We start from the raw sequence: 23,584 nt of genomic DNA, 5'->3' as shown, positions 1-23,584 counted from the left end.
ACCAGCTAACAGCAACAACCAGCTAACACAGGGTTTGCTGGTGAAGCTAAAAAGGCAGATATTTCCCACAGAAGTAGGTATACCAAAAACAGGGCTAAAATAGAGAGGATATAGGACGTTCATTTAAACAGCAATTACTTGTAGCGCCACGTGTGAAGTCCTTTTTACCCCATGCCTTGTGTTTAGAAACTATTAAAACCTCCCGGCGGGTTTTTCATGTGAAACGTTAAAGTTGATTCACTTGCAAAATGTATTTTCATGCAAGTGGCCTTTAGTAAGTGACCCTGCGAAAATGAGTGAAGCTACTGTTTGGTTTTATCAGTGGGAAGTTTATTCCCCAGATAAAGAAAGCACAGAGAATGAAATTGCGCTGAAACAATCACATTTTCCTTTCATCTCATCAAAGGTTTGTGCATTAACTCTTTACACAAGGTTCCAACAAGGGTTTGTATAAAAACTTTATTATTATATTTACTATACTATGCTAAAAAGCATAATGGGTCACCTGTAATTGTTTACATTAAATAAATACTAAATACAACGCTAAGACATTTAATGAAGGAAATAAAATTAAACTTTAAATACATTAAAACCAGTTTAAAAAATGTGTAATACGCAACTGGGAAATTTGCAAGGGTGCAAACAAGTCCAAAAAAGGAGGATGATGATAACCATAAAGTACCATCTAAGTAGCTTGTTCAACAGGAGATGAGTAGAGGGTTGGGGCTGCTGGTCTGACGCCCAGAAGATGTAACCAGGAGTTTCTCTCTGCTGTCTCTTCCTCCACCTCCATTGTCCCCTCCGTCTCCGAGAAGATCACTAGAGGACAGATGGAGGCAAAGAGCATCAGCTACCTGTAGGACCCTGGATCGTCCTGGGTGGAGAAATTGAAAAGCACCTTTAAAAAGTGAAGCAACACTAAAATGTGAATATTTGGACTATTTGAAAGCTGTTGAACAGACTCACCATCTCCAGCCCTGCTGCAGACATCAAGAGCGTCCATCACAATCTTCCCCAGCACCCTGCGTGACATGTTCTACAGGAAGAAATACAAGCTTTTAACTTTTTGATGTTATGTGGTGGGACACTGATTCAAAGGAGTCTAAAAAAATTAAAATCACATCATGAGTGCAACATGTTTTTGTTCATCTGGGTTGCACACCTATGAAAGCAACCTGCCCAGAAGCATGATGGGATACGCTCCCTGAACTCAACCTCCACTGTCCCTGAATGGAATAAGACAGTATGTAGAATCCTAATTACAATCATCAGTAAATGAATTTGTGGTGAAAGTAGCTCTCAAGCATAAATGACTGTGACCTGGATCAGTGACACAAAATGGCCTCCTGCGATGACCTCTAGATGGCAGTGAAGAGGTGTGTATGTGTGCTGCTGATGTGAATGGTGTGCGGAGTGTGTGAACTGTGTTTGTGCCGCACCTTGTTGCGTAGCTGCAGCAACAGTGTGAGGGCAGCTGTGAGTTTCTCCTCCAGCAGAGACAGACGCGTCTTTTCTTTCTCCTCCAGCCTTGTCTGATCTTCCTCTTCCTCAGGCCGCTGCCGGAAGGAGGAACAAATGAATGCAAACAAGCTAAACAAGTTTCGGAAACAGCATTCAGATTCTTAACTTGAATAAAAGTACCAACACAACAATGTAAAAATACTCCATTAGAAGTGACTTGTGTCTGAAAATGTGTATTTACTGTATAAAATTTAAAAAATCCAGTATATGACTATAAACCTAGAGAGTTTCCTGTTCCTGCACTTTTCTGCCAAGGAATCCCGTAAATAATAATAATAGCCTGCCCTTCCCCTGCCTTCTCTGCCAGATTTGTTTTGTAACCCTTGTGCGAATGCATTCCATGTCAAGCTGGTGTTTCTTGCCTGCCTTTCTCTGTTGTTTTCCCTTTTGCTTGCTTTTCTACTGACTTCTTGTGTATGAACATTTGATCTGAGTAAGACAACAGCTGGTGCCTTAAACCCAAGTCTGTCCATGAGTGTTCTCTGCATCAGAGTCTGATTACCCCGTCATTGTCATAATTACAATATTGTGATAGTTAATACTACAGCAGGGTTGTGGTGTTGTTGTTATTGGCTGGTTTAGTCCAGGGGTTCGAACATACAGGTGTGGCCTCTCCAAATGTTAACATGATAAATCTGATGGGTCATTGGATAATTATTGAGAAAAGAAGATTTTAAAAAAGACTGACGTGCAAATGTATTTCATTCTTTTTTAAGTTTTTCTCGAATTTTTGCTTTTTTGTTTAAATAATTTCACCTTAAAGAGGAAAAATAGGTATTTTTTATGAAACCTTGTTTATAAACTACTGTCACTACTTATTATTATTTACTCATGCAATATACAGTTTTGGGGTATTTTATGTTTCAGTCGTATTCTTTGTATGTTTAAATGTATATGTGTGTATATATATACTTTCTAGCACACCTACAATGGAAAAACATTAAGACCTACATATGTTCCGTCTAAAACATTTTTGAGACTTGAATAATAATAATTAATCTAACAGGTAATGTTCAGCTCATTCTTTAGAGAGTTAATTCTCTGACCCTGTTGCCTACAGCGATTTAAATATGTTACTTAGTCTCAAAGGAACTCATTAACTGCAGCGACCATCATCTGTCTCTCACCTTTTCTTTTTCAAGGCCTCTGCTTCTCTCTTGCTGCTCTTGGTTTGGTCCCCTCCAGCCCGGGCTCCCTCCGCTGTCTTTAGGAGTGCTGATGAGGTTCTTATCATGCAGATGACTCTGAGAGAGATGATGGAACGTTTGGTTCCGACATCTGGAAGGAGACAAAGGAGATGTGATTGTTGTGTGTGTGTTGTGTGATTGTCTGTGTGTGTAATTGTACCTCTATCTACACCCACTTCACAAAGTCTGATTGGAATTTCTCACGTAGCATAATGGCTAGCACCTATTGTAGCCAGTGACTGTATATAAAGATACTTCCTCTCCACTTCCACCCACTGTACAAAAGTGAAGCCAAAATATCCTGGATGTGGGTGCTGCCATCTAGTGCTGATGACGTCATTAGGTGCCAGAATCTGTGCCGTATTAAAGGAGACCTATTATGCTCGTTTTTTGGGGTTCATAATTTTAATTTGGGGCACTACTTGAAAAGGTTTACAGGCTCCAATGTTCAGAAAACGCTTTAGTTTCTTTATTCTATTCATTACTGCAGCAGCAAGAGACTCTCACGACTGGATTCAGCTCCTATCCCCCCTCGCTAGACGTCGCTGCAATTAAACACAACACTGACGGGTTTTTTTTATATACAGGTGTAATTCATTTAAAATATGTAAAAAAAATCAGTTACAAAGCCCACTGGGCCGTAGTAAAAAGGCGAACTGTGTAGACCAGGAGACTTTTGCTTGGTTGAACTCTGTGTAGTGTTTTGATTTTCCGACAGCTTTTAAGGCAGCACCGAAAAACTAAATTTAACTTGCATTACAAACGCTGCTCTCTCCTCCTCCCATCTTAGGTTGTGATTTGTCCCGTTGTTTGGGGGCTTGTCTGACTAGCTGCTGGGCATTTATGATGGGGTGGAAGTATTAGAAAACTCCACTAGGAGCTGTTTCATCACCCTCCGGAAAACTGCTCCCTCGGCTGCGGACTTTGGGATTTTGGACAGTGCACACAGTATACATTCACAAAACCCATATACAACCCACTAGAGGACAGAGAAAGACTGAAAAACCAGAATAGGTCCCCTATAATAGGGGAGTAGATCCGCGATACACATGCAACCAATCACAAGTCAGGGGTTTATGATCTATACTGCAGCCAGCCACCAGGGGATGATCAAGATGTTTTGGCCTCACTTTTGGAGAGCTGTCATGTCATTAACAAAGAAAGTTACAGGTACCCACTGAAGCTCCAGACATGATGTGGGACTAATACAGGTGACATGCTGATGTGTGTGTGTGTGTGTGTGTGTGTGTGTGTGTGTGTGTGTGTGTGTGTGTGTGTGTGTGTGTGTGTGTGTGTGTGTGTGTGTGTGCTTGTGTGTGTGTGTGTGTGTGTGTGTGTGTGTGTGTGTGTGTGTGTGTGTGTGTGTGTGTGTGTGTGCGCGTGTGTGAGTTAAATGTTTGCTTACCCTTTGCCACAGTCGTGCAGTTGGCTGATTTGCTTCTTCACCTCTAACCGGCACCATTCTCCTTCCTCCCTTGGCCCCCTGTCCTCCTCCTCTTCATCAGAGGCAGCTCTCCCCTCCACTGCTCTCTGCAGACAATCTGCATCTGCACACAACAGAGGTATTTACCTTACTGCCCAAAGACAACTTAATGATCATGCACATGTATGAATTGATATTTTGACATAAATTTAAGGTGATTTTTGTCGTTGCAAAGCATTGTTGGATGAGTAATGTTTCACCCACCAATACAAAACTTTCCAAATCCCAAAGACAAACTGCAAACAAAAGCTTTGTTAAGAACACGTTATCTCTGAACCCTCATTGCTCAGTGATTCATCACTCACCTGTCCTGTTGCATGTGTCTTCTGCTCTGAATGGATACGTTTGTTGACAGGAGGAGTCTAAGAGGCAGCTACAGCCGGATCTGAGGGAGCTAAAGGTAGAGAACGACTTAAAATCTGTGCTTTTGTATGTGGGTCATTTCACCTCTTATGTAATTTATACACTGACTTGGACCTGTCTAATGAAAACTGTCCTCATTCCTCTCCTCTCGCACAGAATAAAGGTTGTTGTCACCCAATTCTGCGTCATTATACCACACACACATACAGTAGAGTCACAAAAGATACCACATGTGATGTTTTAGATCATGCAGGGTCACTAATATTCTGATATCAAGCTGATAAATAAGACCTGCATGTAAACAGCATTTTCTGATGATCTTAACCTGAATAAGGTCATACTCAGAATAAGCATGAATCAAAATAAAACATGGAGTATTCAGACCTTAGTCTCATTATGTAGACGTGTCTTAATCACATCCTTACATTCTTTAGGTTAGTTAACAATATGTTACCAACTGCTTGACAACACATTCCCTGTGCACAGGATGGCTGTCACTGTGAAGAAGTCACATTTCTGAGCTGAGGGAGAAATAATGTCTGAAATATTTTTGTTCATGTAAACATAATCATTCACACAGTATCTTTCTATGTCAGATTCATATTATCATGGCACTGTGAGACATGTCAGACTACACGGGAAATTCATAGCCCATAACAACTTGCAGTCATTTGTCATTTATATACGTTAATAAGGGCATCAGGCAGATGTGGACTAAAACAAATCTGAAATCTGGTTACAAACAGGAGAGATGGCAAAAGATTCGGACATTCCATTCTTTCCATCATGACATTGTGTACTAGACGTAGACTCTTTCTTTTTGAACATTCTACGTCTGATAAAACAACAAACTGTTGAGCTTGACACTCATATTTGTTCCTGATATAGTCTTATGTGATCCTAAACTACAGTATGTTCTTGAAATACACATGTTACACTGCTATCTGCTTATTGTGAGCTGTTGCCAGTAAGAGCAACCTGCTATATTTAGTTTTGCACATTAACATGTTAGATTTTTGATTCTCATCATGTCTACATCTGAAATACACAGATTACAATTAAACCAGGATTAAAACAATTGGACTGTGTGCACGTTGAAGTTGGCAGAACATTGGGGATAACTGTGCATGTAACATATTCTAGTGTAGTTCATTTTAATATTAAAGAATGTTCATCACTGCTTGTTCGACACCCACCAGGATTTTTGTAAGTATGTTGCTACAGTCAGACAGGGACTGTTGTGTTCTTCTTCCACTTCTTAGAAAATACTGGCACTTTAGCTGCTTAATGTTTCACCACGAACACCAGCTAGTTTTGTGCTGAGCTGGTAGAATACGGGGGATTATGAGCTTTTTAATTTGAACCAGCTCCCTGAAACAAGGTAGATGAGACTGGTGAGAAGAGAAATAGCAAAAAATAAGGTTGTGGGAGGAATTTGTTGACTATTTCTTCAGAAAAACATCTGTGACATGATAACTTTAATTTGAATCACATTAGCTGATTTAATATTTGTAGTTTGTTATGTCAAATGTTTCTTTCACAACCATCAGAAATGTATTTAATGCACAGAGGAATTTCAAATGAATCTGTTTGATCTAATCACAAACAAGGGTTATACAGTCTCTTAAACATGAATTGCAGTAGTTTCCATTTAATTTAATGTTAATTTTACCCTACACTCAAATTAAGTTGTCACTTGTGTAACTTAAGCTGAGGGCTTTAATGCATTGAATTTCAAATCAGCAGAGCACAGAGGCAAATGATGTGTAAATGGATGCACGAACACACCCATGCTCACAGACACACCCACACAAACACACAGAGGGTTTCTACCTGTACTGGTGCAGTTCAGTCTCTAGCTGACTGATCCTGGACTGGAGCTGTGGAACAGCCTGTGCCTGCTCCTGGATCAGCCGAACTCGCTGCAGCCCCAAACTCAGAGCCTCCCTGGCCTCCTCTGCTCGCTTCCTGGTGGAGATCACGCAAAATCAGCTTCACTGCAGTTCAAACTGTATCCTTCCAGTCAACTTTAAAAACTCCCAGCAATAAAAACTAACCTGATGTGATTGTTCTCTTTCCTCAGTGCGGACTCCGCCCCCTGCAGTTTGCGCACTCCTTGATAGGCCCACTGCAGCTCCTTCTCCAAACGCTCATTGAACTTGATGGCCTCCCCCAGCTGTCCGTCACGTGAGGAGCGAATCAGCTTCAGCTCCCTCAGAAGTGTGTCCCTGATGTCCTGTGACCTCACCGCTCTCTTCGCCCTGCCTGCTCCAGCACCACCGCACTGTCCTTTAATTCTGTGCGTTGGGACCAGTTTTCCCTGAACAAAGGTGATGGAAGTTGTGGGAGATGAAACAGTGGAGGTACAGCTGGAGGGAGAAGGGAGGGTGCAGCTCCTCGCCCGTTGGAGGGCCACCTCCAGGGCGAGGCAGCGAGCATCGCTCCCCTGCAGCGCCGAGCGGAGGTCCTCCACCAGCTCCCTCAGAGCTGACACCTCATCTGGAGAGGAAAATCAAAGAGGTGAGGAGTCATTAGTTATTTTACACAGTTCGATTTTACATAAACATATGATGAGCTTAAACTAGAATGCACTGTTGAGAAAATACACTGAAAAAAATGTGTTTTCATAGACATGAGGGAAAAATTCACATCACAGACTGCTGAACGCTGCAGCCAATGGCTCTGGATCAGGAAGAAAGACCCCAACTGGGCCCCAAGATGTTAGGGACACACACCCAGGTCTGATCAGCCAGTGGTGGGCCTACCTTAGAAGAGAATGTCTTGTGATTGACACCCAATGACACTAAGGTACACAACTGATATGTCACTAACATCCGCTAGTGGTCACAAATATCTTCTGGTGGTTAGCAACTTATCATCAAATAGTGCGGAAGACCTTCAAACTAACATGAGACATTCATCCCCTTTTCTTATTTAAATTGAAAAAAGACCAAAAACTTGAATCACTTTTGTCTTGATCCTTCAGATGCATACCGGGACAATTTGGAGGGGCCCGACCCTTAGGCTGGGAACCACTGAAGAAAACAGTAGTAGTTACAACTGGCTCCACCTCAAGCAGCTACTGTAATAGGCTTACACGTTGATGGATCAATATTGTTATATAATAATGTACCAGAAACACTTGCAGGGGCAAAGTTCTCCAGTAGTGCTGCAGGACTTGGGATGGAGTATTACCACATATGTAAATGATCAGACTTTTCTTCCTGTATGAAAGACTGTTGGCAGAGCAGATGGTGCAGGAGATGGAAGAGGAGTGACAGCACCAAACAAAGTAAAGAGGGGAGTGCTGCTGCTTGAGAGAAAAATGACAGGAGGGGAAACGAGTTGCAGTAATTGGTGCCTTTAGCCTGCAGGGCTTCCTCCCCTCTCACCTCCCTCACAACAATACCTGCTGTGTATTAGTCAGGAGATAATAGTCAGTTACAAGGTACAACAACAGAGTCACTATAGATCATGTCATATACACTAATAAGCAGGAGTTCGTTCAATAATGGTGAAATAAGTTTTTTAAAGCAACAGCATGTCGTCCTGGTACAGTACCTGTCTCACGGTCTCCACTTTTACTGGGTACAGGTCCACTCTGGTCCCCGGGCAGATCAAAACTGACATTTTTCCTCCGCCTGACCCGCGGCCACCGCAGTCGGATCTGTCTCTCCACCAGCTCCGTGTCCTCAGTGAGGGGCAAGCGCCCGGCGCAGTCCCCGGTGTCTCTGCGCGCACTGCGCACACGGAAATACCCACACAGCCGAGAGTGGAAGTCTTTGAATGACAGCTGGCAGGGCAGCCGAGAACACACATCCCTAAACTCTTCATCCTCCTCGTCTTTCTCTCCATCGCCTGTCCCGTCCTTTGCTTTGCTCGTCCTCCCCCCAGCTCCGTTGAGCCCCAGCACTGCGCACAGCGCTCCGAAATCCTCCGCCGTCACTGTGTCGTCCCGGTTGGGGTAGGCCAGGTGGTGGAAGACCTCCTGCAGGTATTGGTCAATGCCTGTGGCCAGGACGACGATTTCGTTCTCCACGCCGGGGTCGGGGCAGTGGTGGTGCGCCAGAGCGCTCCGGAGCCACTCGCTTTTACGCGCTGCTCGCGGCGACGGGTCGACGCGCGACAGGGGAAATGCTCTGCGGTCCATGACTTCACATAAAGTGCGATTTTCTTCTTCGTAGAGGTCACCAAATAAAAGTTATGGAACTATGGAAATTAGCACAGGATATGACTTCAAACCAGAAAACCCTCCCTCCTTTGGTTTTACGCAGCGTAATTCCGTGAAAGCCTCACCTTGGATTCCTTCCCGGCGCATCAAGTCAAGATCTGATGCCCTCGAGTGGGGAAAGAAATCCCACTGCACCGACTCCACCCTTTTGAGTGCAGAGTCTGACCACATGTGTGTGTGTAGCACTACAAGTAAGGGGCTTTCACCTTTTATAATTAGTTATGCGAGAATGTCGGTGCTGTTGTTAATCTCCATTACAACTCACATATCAAGAGATGGCACACTACAGTTTTCTGCAGGTGTGAGAACTACGGAGTCACACAGGTGAGTTTGTGTGTTTTGGAGGTGAATGATAGAGTTTCCAGAGTTTAAGGGTATTTTGTGGCTCCTGTCATCTTGTGACAAAAACAAACCACAGCAGCCCACAGTGAGTCATGGTGGGTTTTAGTTTTCACCTTTACCAGAATGGATCTTGAGTGGATCTGACTCACTCCCTGTGTGGCAGCAACAACAATAAAATGTAAAACGACTCCTGACACTCAGCACCCCCTGACTGCAGTCTCCCAATCTACTCATTTCTCATCAGGCAAACTTCCCTTGGAAGTCAAATGCGACTTAGTTTCCTGAAACCGAACAACTCCCAGCGGAAATACCTTTGCACACCTTGACCTCACCACTTATCACATACCTGACAACCACAAGCAAAGGGAGCATCTTGATTACACTCCCATGACTAGACCACATACACGCAAATCACACATGAATTCCCAAGCATGACGCATTACACAGTGACAACATTTCAGTATATCAGAACTTGTGCCAAAACTATTTGCCAATTGGCAGAGAATGAATCAACTGAGCATTAATAAGTAGCAAATGATTTCATCCTGTCCTCCTGTCAGATGTGATGAAAACCTTATACTGTGAGTTCAGAGTCTGTGGGTTTGAGTAGGGCAGAGACCTCTCACCTGTCGCAGCTTGTTTAGCCCTATGGCAAATTGTGATTTGTAAGTCTAATTTACGCACATCTCAGTTGATTGATGACTGATTATTTCATTACATTATATATACAAACATGGTATTAAATAAATTATAAAAAGATAACTGAGATTCATGTTACTAGAACAGGCCCTCCAGCTCGTGGGAACCCGCCTCAAGGTATTGTTATAAGACATAAATGTTTTAGTTAATGCTGAGCTCATTTATTTGAAAAGTTGTTTTAGCAATTTTCTTTAAGATTTTCTCAATGTCAATTTTATTTCATTAAAACAACTGACATGACAGTTGTTTTCTTAAAAAAATTTGCCATTATTATTCCTTGAAGCTCAACTTCCCATATTCAAAGTCAAAAAACACAAAATGTCGAATATACTATCAAAGAAAATTGGGAAAGTAGTAAGTAATTGCATTTGGAAAGTCCCAGTGATTCATTTATTTATGTTTATAAAAAAAAAAAAAGAGTGAATTTGTATTTGACTCCCCTCTCCATGGGCTGGACAAACTAAAAAAAAGCTGAATTAAAAGATCATCCTGATATATTTGGATTTGTAAACCCTCTTTGTAATTGCATGGTTACTGAGAGATTAGTTGATTATAAAATAATCCTTTAAACCCTACTCACACAATACAATTTCACATTACAACACTGAGGTCATGTCCTTAGTATTACAATTATTCACACATTGTTCCGGCGGTTTACTTGTAGAAGAAGGATATATTATTGTTCCACTAGAATCCTACTGCAGCCACTATGTAAATATCTTTGAGAGAGGATTTAAACCAACATGTTGGGAAAGTTTACCCTAATACTTATAGGAATCTTTTTGAAAAAACTCCCATTGAACTAAGCTAGTCTGTCTATTGTGGAATCTAAAACAAATCTAGAAGCACTTCATGAGCTCAATATTTACAAATACCATGGACACTGATCTGAATACCTATAGCATCATTTAAATACAATATTGTTAAATGCAAGTTAAGAAACAGAAGTCCCCACAGATCACATCCATATGCATCTAACTTAACTCTAATTCCATTTGTTGTTCAGACTGTGGAACTGAAGTGACATGAGTCAGTTCAAGTTAAATCATTTAGAGCAACAAAAGAAAAGCACACGGAGTTTCCCGGCCAATCATGTGGTCAGACAGTAATTGGTTGCTAGCGACACACATTCACAGCTCATCCATAGCTGTGTTTTGACCACAGGAACTCTCCTCATGAACTAACAGTGTTCGGGGGAGCTTGTTCCCACTGCAGGGTATAAGGTCTATATTAAGTCATTCTGGGGAGAAAAATTTACCCCCAAAAAAGTCCCTGCTCAAGATGGTAGTACTTTCCAAAAGTATGCCTGCTTGTAAATGTAAGGTGGGGCTTGAAGCGCTGCATATTTTGTGATTGGTTAAGTAAAGGGGAGAAAAAAACAAAACAAAACTTCACAAGTTGCAGTCAGAAGAAATTCAACAAAAACAAAAGAGCCTGCACACTGATGTTACTCCGTGCCACAAAGATTAAAATTTGACAAAGTTTTGATCCAGAGTGGGATCTTCGTCAGGTTTTTCCGTGGTTGAAACACAACCACCCATATCTATAGAGTACACCAATGGCCTAAGAGGCTCTGAGGTGGCGAGTGTGGTTAACTATTTCAACCACTTCAGGTGAAACACATCTACCAGCAAAAACAATTACAATAATTTAATCAGTCAATACAATTCAGATATAAAAGGACACAACCTCAACAAGTCATACAAAGAATCGAATGAATCGAAAAAGCCAAAGGGCCAAAAAGAGAAGACTATCATCAAAACTCCATTGTACATTTTGAAATACATTTTTCATAATATATTATTTATACATAGCTTTCAGACAATCGTTCACATTGTCTCCTCATATATCAGGTTATAAATAGCACCTACATTAAAATTGTGTCAGGTATAATGAAAAAAGGCATCGATCATCCTGAGCAAAGATTAAGTCTGGAGCATTTTATTTCTTTAAATTCACTGTTGAGACTAATATCAATCCTCTGATCTAACTACAAGAAAGCAAATAAGTATATTTCTTAAATTTCCATTTCTTCCGTTAAATCAAGATACATTATTTGAAAAACATCTTAGAATTCCACAGAATTTGGTGGCTGTGATAAAAGATGTGGGAAATTAGTTAACATGATCTCAGTATTTCTCGCCCTTTGCTAGGGCCATTGTTGCATTGCACCAACATAACCAACCATACAAGTATAAAGTCAGGAGCTTTGTTATGTCTATGAATTGGAATGTGTGGAGACCAGCAAACATGAAAACTCGCCTGCCTTAACAAACAGGGACAATAAAACAAAGAAGTCATAAAGTGAATCACAGTCCCACTGAAGATAAGAGTGTCTAGGTAAAGACCATATTATTTCACCTTTGTATACCGCTCACTAATGTAGCCTCCTGGCTAGAAGATGAGTCATCTGAAATCACATGAGCTCAGAGGAAAACCTCACATATTGTTTTGTCTTTGTTTTGGTTCCTAGGAATAATCTGAATCTGGTGGAAGTACGGCACTCACAGTGACTCATCCCGGGATTTTACCTTGGAAAAGGTGTGTACTGTGTCGGTCTCTGCTAGTTAATAAATGTTGCCCCAAGTCAAACAAATGTATTCTCTCAGAGACTTGTAAATGGTCCTGAAGATATAAAAAGACATCTATCACCTGCGGCCTGTGTCACCAACATGTGGAGGCAGGCAGAGCTTAGTTCAGCTCCTCTGGGTGGAAGCTGGAAACTGTTCTTCCTTTTAAGGTCTCAGAGGAGGAGTCACTGATAAGACAGTCAAGGTCAAGGTATGCTATCATTGCATGTTACCGTAATACAGCATTGTCCTGGTAGATACAGTAAGAACTATCTGGCCCTCAGTATGAGGACATGATACAGCATGAAAATCCATTTAAAAAATAAATAAAAATCTTTATTTATGACTGCCCTTGTTATAACGGATTTCATAAAAATATTCAGATCCGTCACTTCAGTGAAAGTCCTACTACCACACCGTAAACACACTCCATTACATTTAGAATCATGTGTTTTAATAAGTATTATAATACTTAATATAATAAGTATAATCAGAAAGAAATTACTGAAATTATTAAATATATATTAGGTATTACATAAATTAATGTAAAAACAGCAGACCAGTTTTTCTTTCAACCGATAGTGCAAACATGTAAAATAGTTAAAAAAAATCTAAAATAATTCTAAAGAAATGAGCCAAATCCTAACTTTTAAACACGGAAAATGGTTTCAGTTGGACTTATATATACATTGTTAGTTAGCTGTCAGAGAGCAACTTAAATGGCAGCAAAAAAAGGAAATATTAGTCGTCGCTTCAGGATTTTCAGCGTATGAGGTTGTTATATGATTGGTCGAAAATAAGCCCAGGGTGACATACTCTAAATCCCATAATAGTTGTTTGGGTGAAGATAAATACTCAGTTTATCTGCTCTTCCTATGTATGTGTGTGGGTGTTTATTTGGGGTGATTAGGAGTTAATGTGCAGCTCAGTCCCCTCAGTCCTGCTGCTGTTGTCCTCCCTCCCTCTGAGAGTCAGCCCTACAGCTGCTGCCCGTTCTGGGGTGAAAGGAGCTGATCTGAAAATGAAAGGATGGGGAGCAAGAGGAATGGGCTGTAAATGAGGAGGGGTGCTGGTCTGCCGCCTTGTGTGTGTGTGTGTGTGTGTGTGTGTGTGTGTGTGTGTGTGTGTGTGTGTGTGTGTGTGTGTGTGTGTGTGTGTGTGTGTGTGTGTGTGTGTGTGTGTGTGTCCTGTCGTTCACCTCTGAGAGGAGGAGTCAGGCTGAATCAGTATTGATAGGAGTTGGGTTTGGGCTTTGTGTTGGCTGCCATATGCTCCTCTGAGGGTCAACAAAAAGACAAACACAGCCACACACTCCCAAACCACACACATGCAACACGTCTTTGAAGTGGTGATGCAGACTGATGCTCTGTGAGGGCACGTTGACCCTGCAGGGATGTGAAGGTCTCTAAACGTCAGGTCACACATGTTTACCTATTGGCCAGTTTTTGGGATTGTCCACTTGCTTCTTTGTTGATCTGTGACCTTTTCTGGTCAGGTCATTGTGTTTCAGGACGTCATGTCAAGGACAGAATGAAGGTTGTACACTTGTTGTACACAAGGTTGTACACTTCTCACAGGGACAGAGAATACTGTTTACAAAGTATTCATCTCCCTGTCTGTGTGCATTCACATGCTCCCCAGAAGCTCCTGTTTTCAGAGTTGTGAGGTGGTTGTTCTGACTTCATTTGGGTTTATGTGCTTTGAAGGCGGAATGTGGGGGGAAAAAAGGAAGCTGTAAATAACCTGTGTTGTATTTATGTGTTAAGAATGTTTAAAAACCATGAAACCTCTTTTTAATATCTGCTCAATAACGAAGAGCAAACAGACATACAAATCATTTTCACACATGTGAATCATAAAAATATCTACATTGGCTAAAAAGCAAAAAGCTATGGCAAACCTGACAACAAACAGTTGTCCCTTTAAACACCAGAGGGTACAGCATGACATTAGCATTCAAGAGTCATGTTTCTGTCCACCTGATGAAGGTGCAGTAAATCCAATATTCTCTCTCCTTTAGATCTGTTTGCTGTTCACCAACTGAGGGAAACACCTTGGTCTGGATCATTGTCCAATTTCCCTCTCTTCAGTCACACGGGTTCCAACATGGTCTAAAAAAAGGATATAATACGCCAATGTGGATTTACATGCATCTCTGCTGTATTTTGGGGTTTCTTTTCAGAGCCACTGTATGTGGCCGACTGTTTGATCTGGCTTTATTTTGAGATAGAGCAAACAGTCTGTGGTGATCTCAGTACTTTGTGTATTCAGGTGTGGCCATCTGGAGTATCTGGAGTGGGACAATCACTGACCTACATATCTGACCAAACTGTGGTGGGTAAGACAGCTGACATGGAGACAATGTTTTCATGGAGGAGTGAGAGTGAAAAGAGAAAGGAAAGAGGGCAAGAATGAAGACAAATGAGTGTGAAATAAAGATAAAGGCTATGATGACAAAATAAATACTGTTGACAGTTGCTCTCTGCACTTTTCTTCTTTTGAAAAAGGGAAATGCCTGGACAATACAACACAAGATGTACCTATGAATGTAAGCTATATGAGCCGATTTTATTCAAATATATTCTTATTGAATTGAATGACTTGGTATAATGTAAAAAAGGGTGACTCACAGTAACACACTGCTTTTGAGCTTTTCAGCCTAATTAAGCTCACTTGTTTTTAGGATATAGCTCAAAACAAACTTTTATGGAACTTCTGTAATCTATTTGTCCGGTACTGCACAGAAAGTTGGCTGCACCCGCATCTGGGACATCTTTGCTTCATTTTGTGTAATGGGACAAGTGGACAATGAAATGTACAATTTAATAGATGATTAATTGATAGTACAATAAAAAATATATTTCTGTGATCGCTTGCAGTTTACACTGAAATATTTTTTTGATATAATTTTACTAAACTGAAAATTAGCTGCTCATGCTTATTTGTAATATTTTAACAAGAAGGAGGATTTGCGTCTATTCGCAGTGGTTAAAGAAACATATAAGGACATTGCAGCAGACAAACACTAAAATCTATCAAAGTCCTCCAGTGCTCTAAACTATCCAGATGGTCAGACGTCCTAAATGACCTTCCATTCTCGGACTTTGTTGTCGATCATAAACTGCACATTGTTCAGTCACTCAAAGAACATCTGTCAACTTTGAAACAGATCCACATCCTCTCTGTGGGTACATGAGTAAATGTTATGAGGTCTTGTGTGAAAGTAAATACTTCTCACGTGAATGATGTGATGGATGGTACCTCTTACCAAACACCCCAGTTCACTCTAATCATGCAATCTGTGATAGATGAGGAGTGTGTCAACATGAACCCTGACATGAGAAATTAGGTCAGACAAGAGGCAGGCCCTGTGTTCAGTCTTTCAATAGAGGTGTGATTTATGATCTGTGTGTGTGTGTGTGTGTGTGTGTGTGTGTGTGTGTGTGTGTGTGTGTGTGTGTGTGTGTGTGTGTGTGTGAGTGAGTGTGTGTGTGTGTGTGTGTGTGTGTGTAAACAGCACTCTAGTGTGTGACAATGTAAACATTTCCTCATTCTTGAGATATTGAAGGAACTCCATTCTACCTTTGAGCTGTTCCACCTGTGTACAAGGTCATGACTGAGACTCACACATATTCAGTCCTCTATACACTCACACATCCACAGTTACCCACCCTCACACACACACACACGCACACGCGCACACACACACACACACACACACACACTGGATTCACCAACTGCATTCCTGAGATCCGGTGAAGAGCCTGGATGAAGTTTAGCGAGAGCAGATGAGGCATGTGGCTACAGGTAGAGGTGCAGCTCTGAGCTGAAACATTCACAGACAGTCTGGGTGTGACTGCACACACCAACACATCCACATCCCGCTATGTCCTGCAAAGCAAAAAGTAGACAGTAGTCATGTGTAAACATTTATAAGGTTTTGGGCACATTTTTAACATTTAAGTAGAAGACAAGCTAGTCCATAATAACATCTGTGTTTTAAGAGTAAGTCGGCTCCTTTTTAGTGCCTGAAAACTCAATGGTGCTAGGACCAAACTGTTCCCTTATCTTTCCTTCTGTACATTTTTAATTAAAATTTAATTCTTTATTTTTTAAGAATATAAGACAAGATGGTGAATATCCCTTGTACTTTGAAGGTCTTCTGCAAAATTTAAGTTACTAACTGCCATTATACTGTGTGTTAGCAGGTGTTAGTGGCCACCAGCGGATGTTAGGGACATAACTTCAGTTGTGCACCATCAAGTGTCATAAAGTCTCAAAAACTTTGCACACACATTCAGTCTATTAAAAAATGATCTTGTGCAGAAGAAAGGTGGAAGCAGGTTCAAGAGCTGTGGCGTGACTATCATATGGGTTAAGCAACGGAGCTACAGAAATCAAATATTTTGTCAAAGAGCCTTTAGATGATCTTCCATTGTTAGCGAGAGGATGGATAAAACCCCAAAAGCCTGACTGTTAAACTATACCGTGAACATGATGAAATACAATAAAAATAAAACGTTATTGCAGTTGTTTTTATTTGTACTTTTTCGGTCAGTTGAGTATTTGGGGGCTGAACAATTTTAAAAGTCAAGTTGATGTTTTTTAATAAAACTGAAGTTAAAATACGTATTACTTACTTAATTATTTTCTCCTGATGGCTTCAATCTGTGTCATATAATTATTTCAATATCTGAGTTCTAATGATGCAGCGTTGCAACGATGAAACAGAGATTAATGTTTGTTTGTGAGCTGCTGTTTTGAAGCCTTGAGTTTGGTATTTTGTCCAGGGCCATCTTTAAAAAAAAAAAAAGCAGAAGTAACCATATTTGAATATCAATGGCTCTACACCCATAGGGGAGGGAGGTGTCTGACACTGCACGCCCACCTACACCTGCACCCTGCTCCCATTGGGTGGTATTAGCTGTCAATGAGTATCTAGCCAGATCAGCATCTGGTATCTACACTCCTATCGATACTCTATATGGGATCATTACTTAAAACATCAGGATGTATTGTATAGAAGACTTGATACAAGAGATGTGTGAATTTTTTTTCTAATTGAATATTTATATTTAAGAAGGGAGGATATCCACAGGTGAAGGATAAGGAGGGGAGGGGGTGGGTGGGATGAGTGGATGGTAGACACAGGGTTTAGGGAGATGAAGGATGGGAGAGGTGAAAGGCGTTAACAGGATGGAGAGAGGTGGGATGTTGTGTGAGTGAGGGAGGGGTTGGTGGGGCTTCAAGGGATTCTTCAAAACCCTCGGCCTGAAACCCAAAACCATCTGCCTGAACGACTACCGCCCGGTAGCACTCACCTCCACCATCATGACAAGCTTTGAGCTGTTAGTCAAACCCTTCATCACCTCCTCCCTCCCTGACTCACTGGAGCCACTTCGGTTTGCCTACAGGCCAAATAGGTCGACTGCAGATGCCATCTCCCTCACCGTACACACTGCCCTCTCCCACCTGGACCAGAGGGACACATATGTGAGAATGCTGTTCATTGACTACAGTTCAGCATTCAATACCATCGTGCCCCTGAAGCCCGTCACCAAGCTCAGAGACCTTGGGCTCAACACCACTCTCTGTGATGGGATCCTGAACTTCCTGATGCTCAGTCCTCTCCTCTACTCCCTGTTCACTCATTACTGCGTGGACACCCACAGCTCCAACACATCATCAAATCTGCTGATCGTCATATAGTCCTGATCACCGGCGATGATGAGATGGCCTACAGAGAGGAGGTCACACTCCTGACATTTTGGTGCCAGGACAACAACCTCCATCTCAACGTCAGCAAAACGAAGGAGCTGATCGTGGACTACAGGAAGTGACAGGGAGAAGAGCATGCCCCCCTCTTCATCAACAGGACTACCCTGGAGAGAGTCAGAAGCTTCAGTTTCCTGGGGTTCACATCAGTGACGACCTGACCTGGACTCACCACACAGACTCTGTCACAAAGACAGCCAGACAATGGCTCTTGTCCCTCCGCAGGCTGCAGATGCTCAAAATGGATGCCAGGATTCTCCTCTACAGGTGCACCATAGAGAGCATCCTGACTGGCTGCATCACCGCCTGTTACGGCAGCTGCACCGCCCTGAACCATAAAGCTCTACAGAGGGTGGTGAAGTCTGCTCAGCACATCACCAGGACGGAGCTGCCATCCATGGAGGACCTCTACACCTAGCGGTGTAGGAAGAAGGCCAACAGGATCATTAAAGACCCTATCTCCCCAGCCATAAACTGTTCTGCCTGCTGCCATCTGGCTGACGGTAGCGCAGCATCCGGGCCTGCACCACCAGGCTCAGAGACAGTTTCATCCCCCAGGCCATTAAACTCCTCCAATCTGCCATAAGACTGTCATTCCTCTAAACTCTGCACCTTGCACTAATTTCACAACCTAATCAGTATTACTCACATTCATTCATTCTACTCAGTAAGATACTTTATTTTAGTTTATAATTTATATTTTAGATGTATATTTTATTATATTTCATTTTAGTTTTTTTTTTCTCTTTATATATATTTTTGCTTGTGTGGTTTTTCAAATATTTTTGAGCATGGCTAGAAGGGAGCCAGTGACACAAGAATTCCGTTGCCAGTGAATGCTGTATGTAATTGTTGTGCACATGATAAATAAGTCTTGAATCTTCTTCTCTCTTTCCTCTCCTTCTTCTCTGCCTTCTCTTTCAACTTAAATATAAACCTAATCTTTAAACCTTAAATGAAGCGAGGGCATGTGCTTCCATGTCACCATAGCGCGTCGTGTTTGCCTCTAGCAATGCAGGAAGCAAGTGTGATGTAATGAAGCCAGACGCCTGTGGTTCTTTTGAGACTCAGCTGAACAACAGCAGGGTGATGATGGAGGCCAGGATGAGCAGCACACAACTTGGAAAGAAGTATATTCTGTGTGCATGGAGTGAAGTTCTGAAATATTGAATAGCAAAGATCACACTTATCAGAAAAGTTGTTGTGCCATTTTTCTCTTTTAAAATTATTTTAGTTGAAGGTCATTATCAATGAAACCCAAATAAAAAGCAGGTGAAATGATCTAATCCCAACATCACAATGTGACAAAGATATGTTACTTTTTCTTATGTAAAAGGATTTTTTCTGATTTCAACGTTTGCAGAAGAAGCTGAGATCTAATCTGTAACAAACACGGGATGTGTGGTTTAAAGTGGATATTTTTTAGGTGTAAAAGATTTTCAAGCAACAGTCAAAAACAAACCCTGGTGAATGTGAAAGTGAATTTCTCTGATCTCTGTTGTAAAATGATTGAATGTTTTGAATGTATAGATATCAAAACTTCTTCTTTACCTGGGACTCATCCATTCCTGTTTGCACAACATCAGCCTAATATGTATTACTTTACTGCCACCATTTGGTCAAGAGCTGGTACTGGAATGGTTGTGGTTGTGGATATGTTCCTCTCAGGCTGTTTGTACATAGTTTTAGTTAGACAATGTGTAAATACAACTCAGTGTGCTTTGGCTGATAACACACAAACACTTTTTTTCAGTTTTTTCAGGTCTGAACACACCCATTGAATATTCACAGTGCTGGTGGAAAAAGTAAGTGCATTCATAAATTAAACCGCTGGCAAATTTGATCATTCGGTAGAAATAACCTGACACCAAGGCTCTGGTATCTGTAGATCAGACCTGCAGGACATTCAGGAGGAATTTTCAACCATTCTTTCCGACAGAGCTGCTTCAGATTTTGTGTTCTCTTATTTTCTGTGTTTGAACTCAATCTGTAGTAGATTCAGTTTGAAATTTAGGGTCACTACTGCTTCAACCTGCTTCTGCTGATCTTCAGTTGACAGAGAGCCACCCTGACATCCTCCTGTAAGAAGAATTTAATAAACCCGGGAAGTACTTTATCCTTTCACTGATGTCAAGCTGCTCCAGAGGCAGCATCACAGCCCTAAATCATGAAGCTCCCTCCACTGCTGGGATGATGATGGGATCACTTTGCTAATCTTCTGACGCACAGTGATTTTATCTTATTTTTCGATGAGAACACACACATCTAAATCATCTTCATTCATGGACACTTTATCTGAATGTGGACTAAACATGGTAGCACTTTCAAGCTTGATGCAAATCAATGATTTTTAATGAAAAGTCTTCTGAGACCTTTTTTGCAACTGTTTAAAAACAGCAGACGCTTCTTGTGTATTTAGCTCTGCCTGGACAGGTTTGTTTACTCCTAACTTGTCGTGTCTTTAGCTGAGGGTGTCACATTTTTTTCTACCTACACTGTAAATGTTAGAATGATCGAATGACCAAATTCAGCTAGAACAAAACAGGGAAATGAGCATTACTTAATTGTGTTTGTTCATTATTGTGAGTTAGATTGAGGTCTGACCATATTGTGAGACAAATTCATACAAAAATGCAGGTAATTCCACAGAGTACACTTACTTTTTCTTGCTGCTGTAATTTCAAATGGTCAAAACTGATAATGGGTGAAGTCATTTTCATCCTGCTTACTTGGAAATATGTCAGATGTGACCTGTAATCCCGCTGCAGCTGTGTAGATAACCAGTCCAACCGATTAAAAAAGCCTGGATACCCTGGTTCTCTCCTCAGTGTGTCAAATATATTTTAAGTTTTGTAGGAGCTGAATGAACAAAACAAGACAGACAATAGTCTAAAATGTGAGTCCAAGGTGTAATCTTCAGGCAGTATTTCTTGTTTCGTCCAAAAACTCAAAGCTCCTCAGTTTGCAGTTAAAGAAAACAGTTGCTGCTTGTAACCAAACCCTGTAATCCCACACATACTCATGTTTTCTTGTATTTAGGTTCGGTTAGGTTCATTTATTTGTACCCATAGGTAGATTTGTTTTGCACAGCCCCTAACATAACTTCTAAAATATTCACACAAAGTAACAAACACACAACACATATCACACATTTATTCTGCAATTATTACTAATAAGACAAAAAAGAAACTGAAACCAAGTAAAGTTGTTCATTTTGATAATAATAAAATAATACAACAAAAAACAAGCTGTATTTATATAGGACCTTTTAAAACACGGCTACAAGGTACTTTACAAGTTAAAAATGAAAAATGAAAGTCAAAACATTAGGAAACAATCAAAAGCAATTTGAAGATTAGAGCACAGATACAGAAATAAAAACAGATGACGAAAGAGTAAAAACAAGATAGAATAAAACATTGTGAAATGATTTACACAGTTGGTAAGATCAGAAATAGGGCAGAGCACACCTATAAAATGTGTCTTTAAGAGAGATTTAAAAGAGGATAAATGATTGACAGACAAGATCTCCAGATTGTTCAACAGAGTGGGAGCCCTGACTACAAAGGCCTGGTCACCTCTTGTCTTCAGCTGGGACTGTGCAATGACGGGTAGGGTCTTCACTGAGGTACGACCAGGCACATGTGGAGTGAGACGGAGAAAGTGGAGAAACAGGAGTGAGACGGAGAAAGTGGAGAAACAGAGGAGTGAGACGGAGAAAGTGGAGAAACAGAGGAGTGAGACGGAGAAAGTTGAGAAACAGGAGTGAGACGGAGAAAGTGGAGAAACAGGAGTGAGACGGAGAAAGTGGAGAAACAGGAGTGAGACGGAGAAAGGGAGAGAAACAGACGAACAAAGTGGGGGAGTGGGAAATAAGAGGGGAAGAAAGTGATTCTAAAACTGTTCAATTGTTAAGATGTGTTGAGATTTATTATCTGTAAAATTGGTTGAGACTTTTGAGTCAAGATGTGAAACAGAAAAAGGGAAATTCAAGCTTTTGCTCCCTTTATTTTATTTTTCTGAAGTTAAGACCTTTATTTGAACGTGCACAATTTTCACATTTTATTTATTTTCTCTTATTTTGAAATGCAGCCCTACTTTTATTTAGTCAATGAGAGAACATTATACATATCTGCAATCATACATATATGTTCAGTTCTATGTTACGTGACAATAAATATTGTCAAAGTTTTTGAATCGTACTGAATTCATTTGATTTGACAGTCAGGTATTTAGTACATGCAGATGTTGATAGAACTACTAGGCTACTTAAATATATATCACACTAAATAGTTAGACATTATGATCTTCCGGACCTTTGCTTCAAGAAATTTTCTCTAACTGGACCTCTTTAAATTTTAGTTGAATACCCCTGCTCTAGGTCCTCAGCATCAGAGATTTCAGACTCCCAAGAATTGCCACCTCATTTTCCTCATCCTGTTCTTCATACAGCATCTTTGTGAAGTCTGAAATGATTGTGACCAGCCATACTAACATTATGGATAAAGAAAATCAAAAGCATAGTTTCAAATGCATCAATCAATCAGTCTATTAAATATAAACTGTTATATTTCGAGTTTTATTTTGTTGATATAGCTATGGTTAGCTAGCCAGAAAAGAAGCTAGCTAGCTAACAGCGAGTTAGTTTTGTACATATTTCTCTTTCTCACTAGTAATGGATTGAAGACTTACGTGCAACGTGTGTGCAAAAGCAGCTGTGTGAAATGAATGGCAGGTGTTCTGTAGTTAAAACATAGTGTATCGGTCGTTTTGACCCATGTGTGTAAAAGTCATGTAGAAATACAAAATGTAAGTTTGTTTATAAAGTAAGAAAGGAAAAAGGAAAATAATGATTTTGGTAATCAAAAACAAGTATTTAGGCTCCTTTAGGCTCCTACAAGAATCAAGAAAGTACAATTTCTTCAAAAAAGCAAAACTACAAAGTGCTACAAGTAAGTGCCATTTAAGTGCTACTAAATTGTTAGTTTTAAAATATTATTCAAGGTATAGTCGGAATAGGTGTGTTTTTAGTTTGCGGCGGAAGATGTGTAAACTTTCTGATGTCCATGGGGAGCTCATTCCACCATTTAGGAGCCAAGACAGCAAACAGTCGTGATTTTGATGAGTGTTTAGCTCGCAGTGAGGGAGCAACAAGCCGATTGGCTGAAGCAGAGCGGAGTGAACGGGCTGGGGTATTATCAAAGGAGCCTTCTCCTATATGTAGAAGGGAGAATAAGCTATAAAGAATAAAGCCAATAATTGTTTACCCATGTTGTGCAATTAGAAGGGTAGTGATACAAAAAAGATTTTACTGAAAAAGTAAAAGGTTAAATAAGGGTTTGTGATGATGAAGTTAATTGGGGAATACCTGCAATACTGAATGATTAAATTCATTCACTGCAAAGATAAAGAA

At 40.8% G+C, this 23,584-nt stretch overlaps 1 protein-coding gene across 3 annotated transcripts; it reads right to left on the bottom strand.

The window, feature by feature from the left end:
- Positions 1–489: 489 nt before the first annotated feature.
- On the bottom strand, positions 490–8,895 carry si:ch211-112f3.4 (EF-hand and coiled-coil domain-containing protein 1). 3 transcript variants are annotated; one of them, XM_034584301.1, is made up of 9 exons: positions 8,116–8,895; positions 6,612–7,050; positions 6,388–6,522; positions 4,497–4,576; positions 4,114–4,255; positions 2,649–2,799; positions 1,440–1,559; positions 967–1,036; positions 490–874 (listed from the first exon to the last, which is right to left on the bottom strand). In XM_034584301.1, exons 1-9 carry the CDS (start codon positions 8,702–8,704, stop codon positions 699–701), a joined length of 1,902 nt encoding a protein of 633 aa, XP_034440192.1. In that variant the 5' UTR covers positions 8,705–8,895; the 3' UTR covers positions 490–698. The 3 variants fall into 3 exon arrangements, with proteins under 3 accessions (XP_034440192.1, XP_034440190.1, XP_034440191.1); XM_034584299.1 differs by having other exon boundaries at positions 6,612–7,053; positions 8,116–8,894; XM_034584300.1 differs by having other exon boundaries at positions 1,440–1,556; positions 6,612–7,053; positions 8,116–8,894.
- Positions 8,896–23,584: the final 14,689 nt, after the last annotated feature.

Source organism: Hippoglossus hippoglossus, chromosome 5, assembly GCF_009819705.1.
Source record: "Hippoglossus hippoglossus isolate fHipHip1 chromosome 5, fHipHip1.pri, whole genome shotgun sequence".
NCBI lineage: Eukaryota > Metazoa > Chordata > Actinopteri > Pleuronectiformes > Pleuronectidae > Hippoglossus > Hippoglossus hippoglossus.
This window is presented reverse-complemented; position numbering and strand designations above follow the sequence as displayed.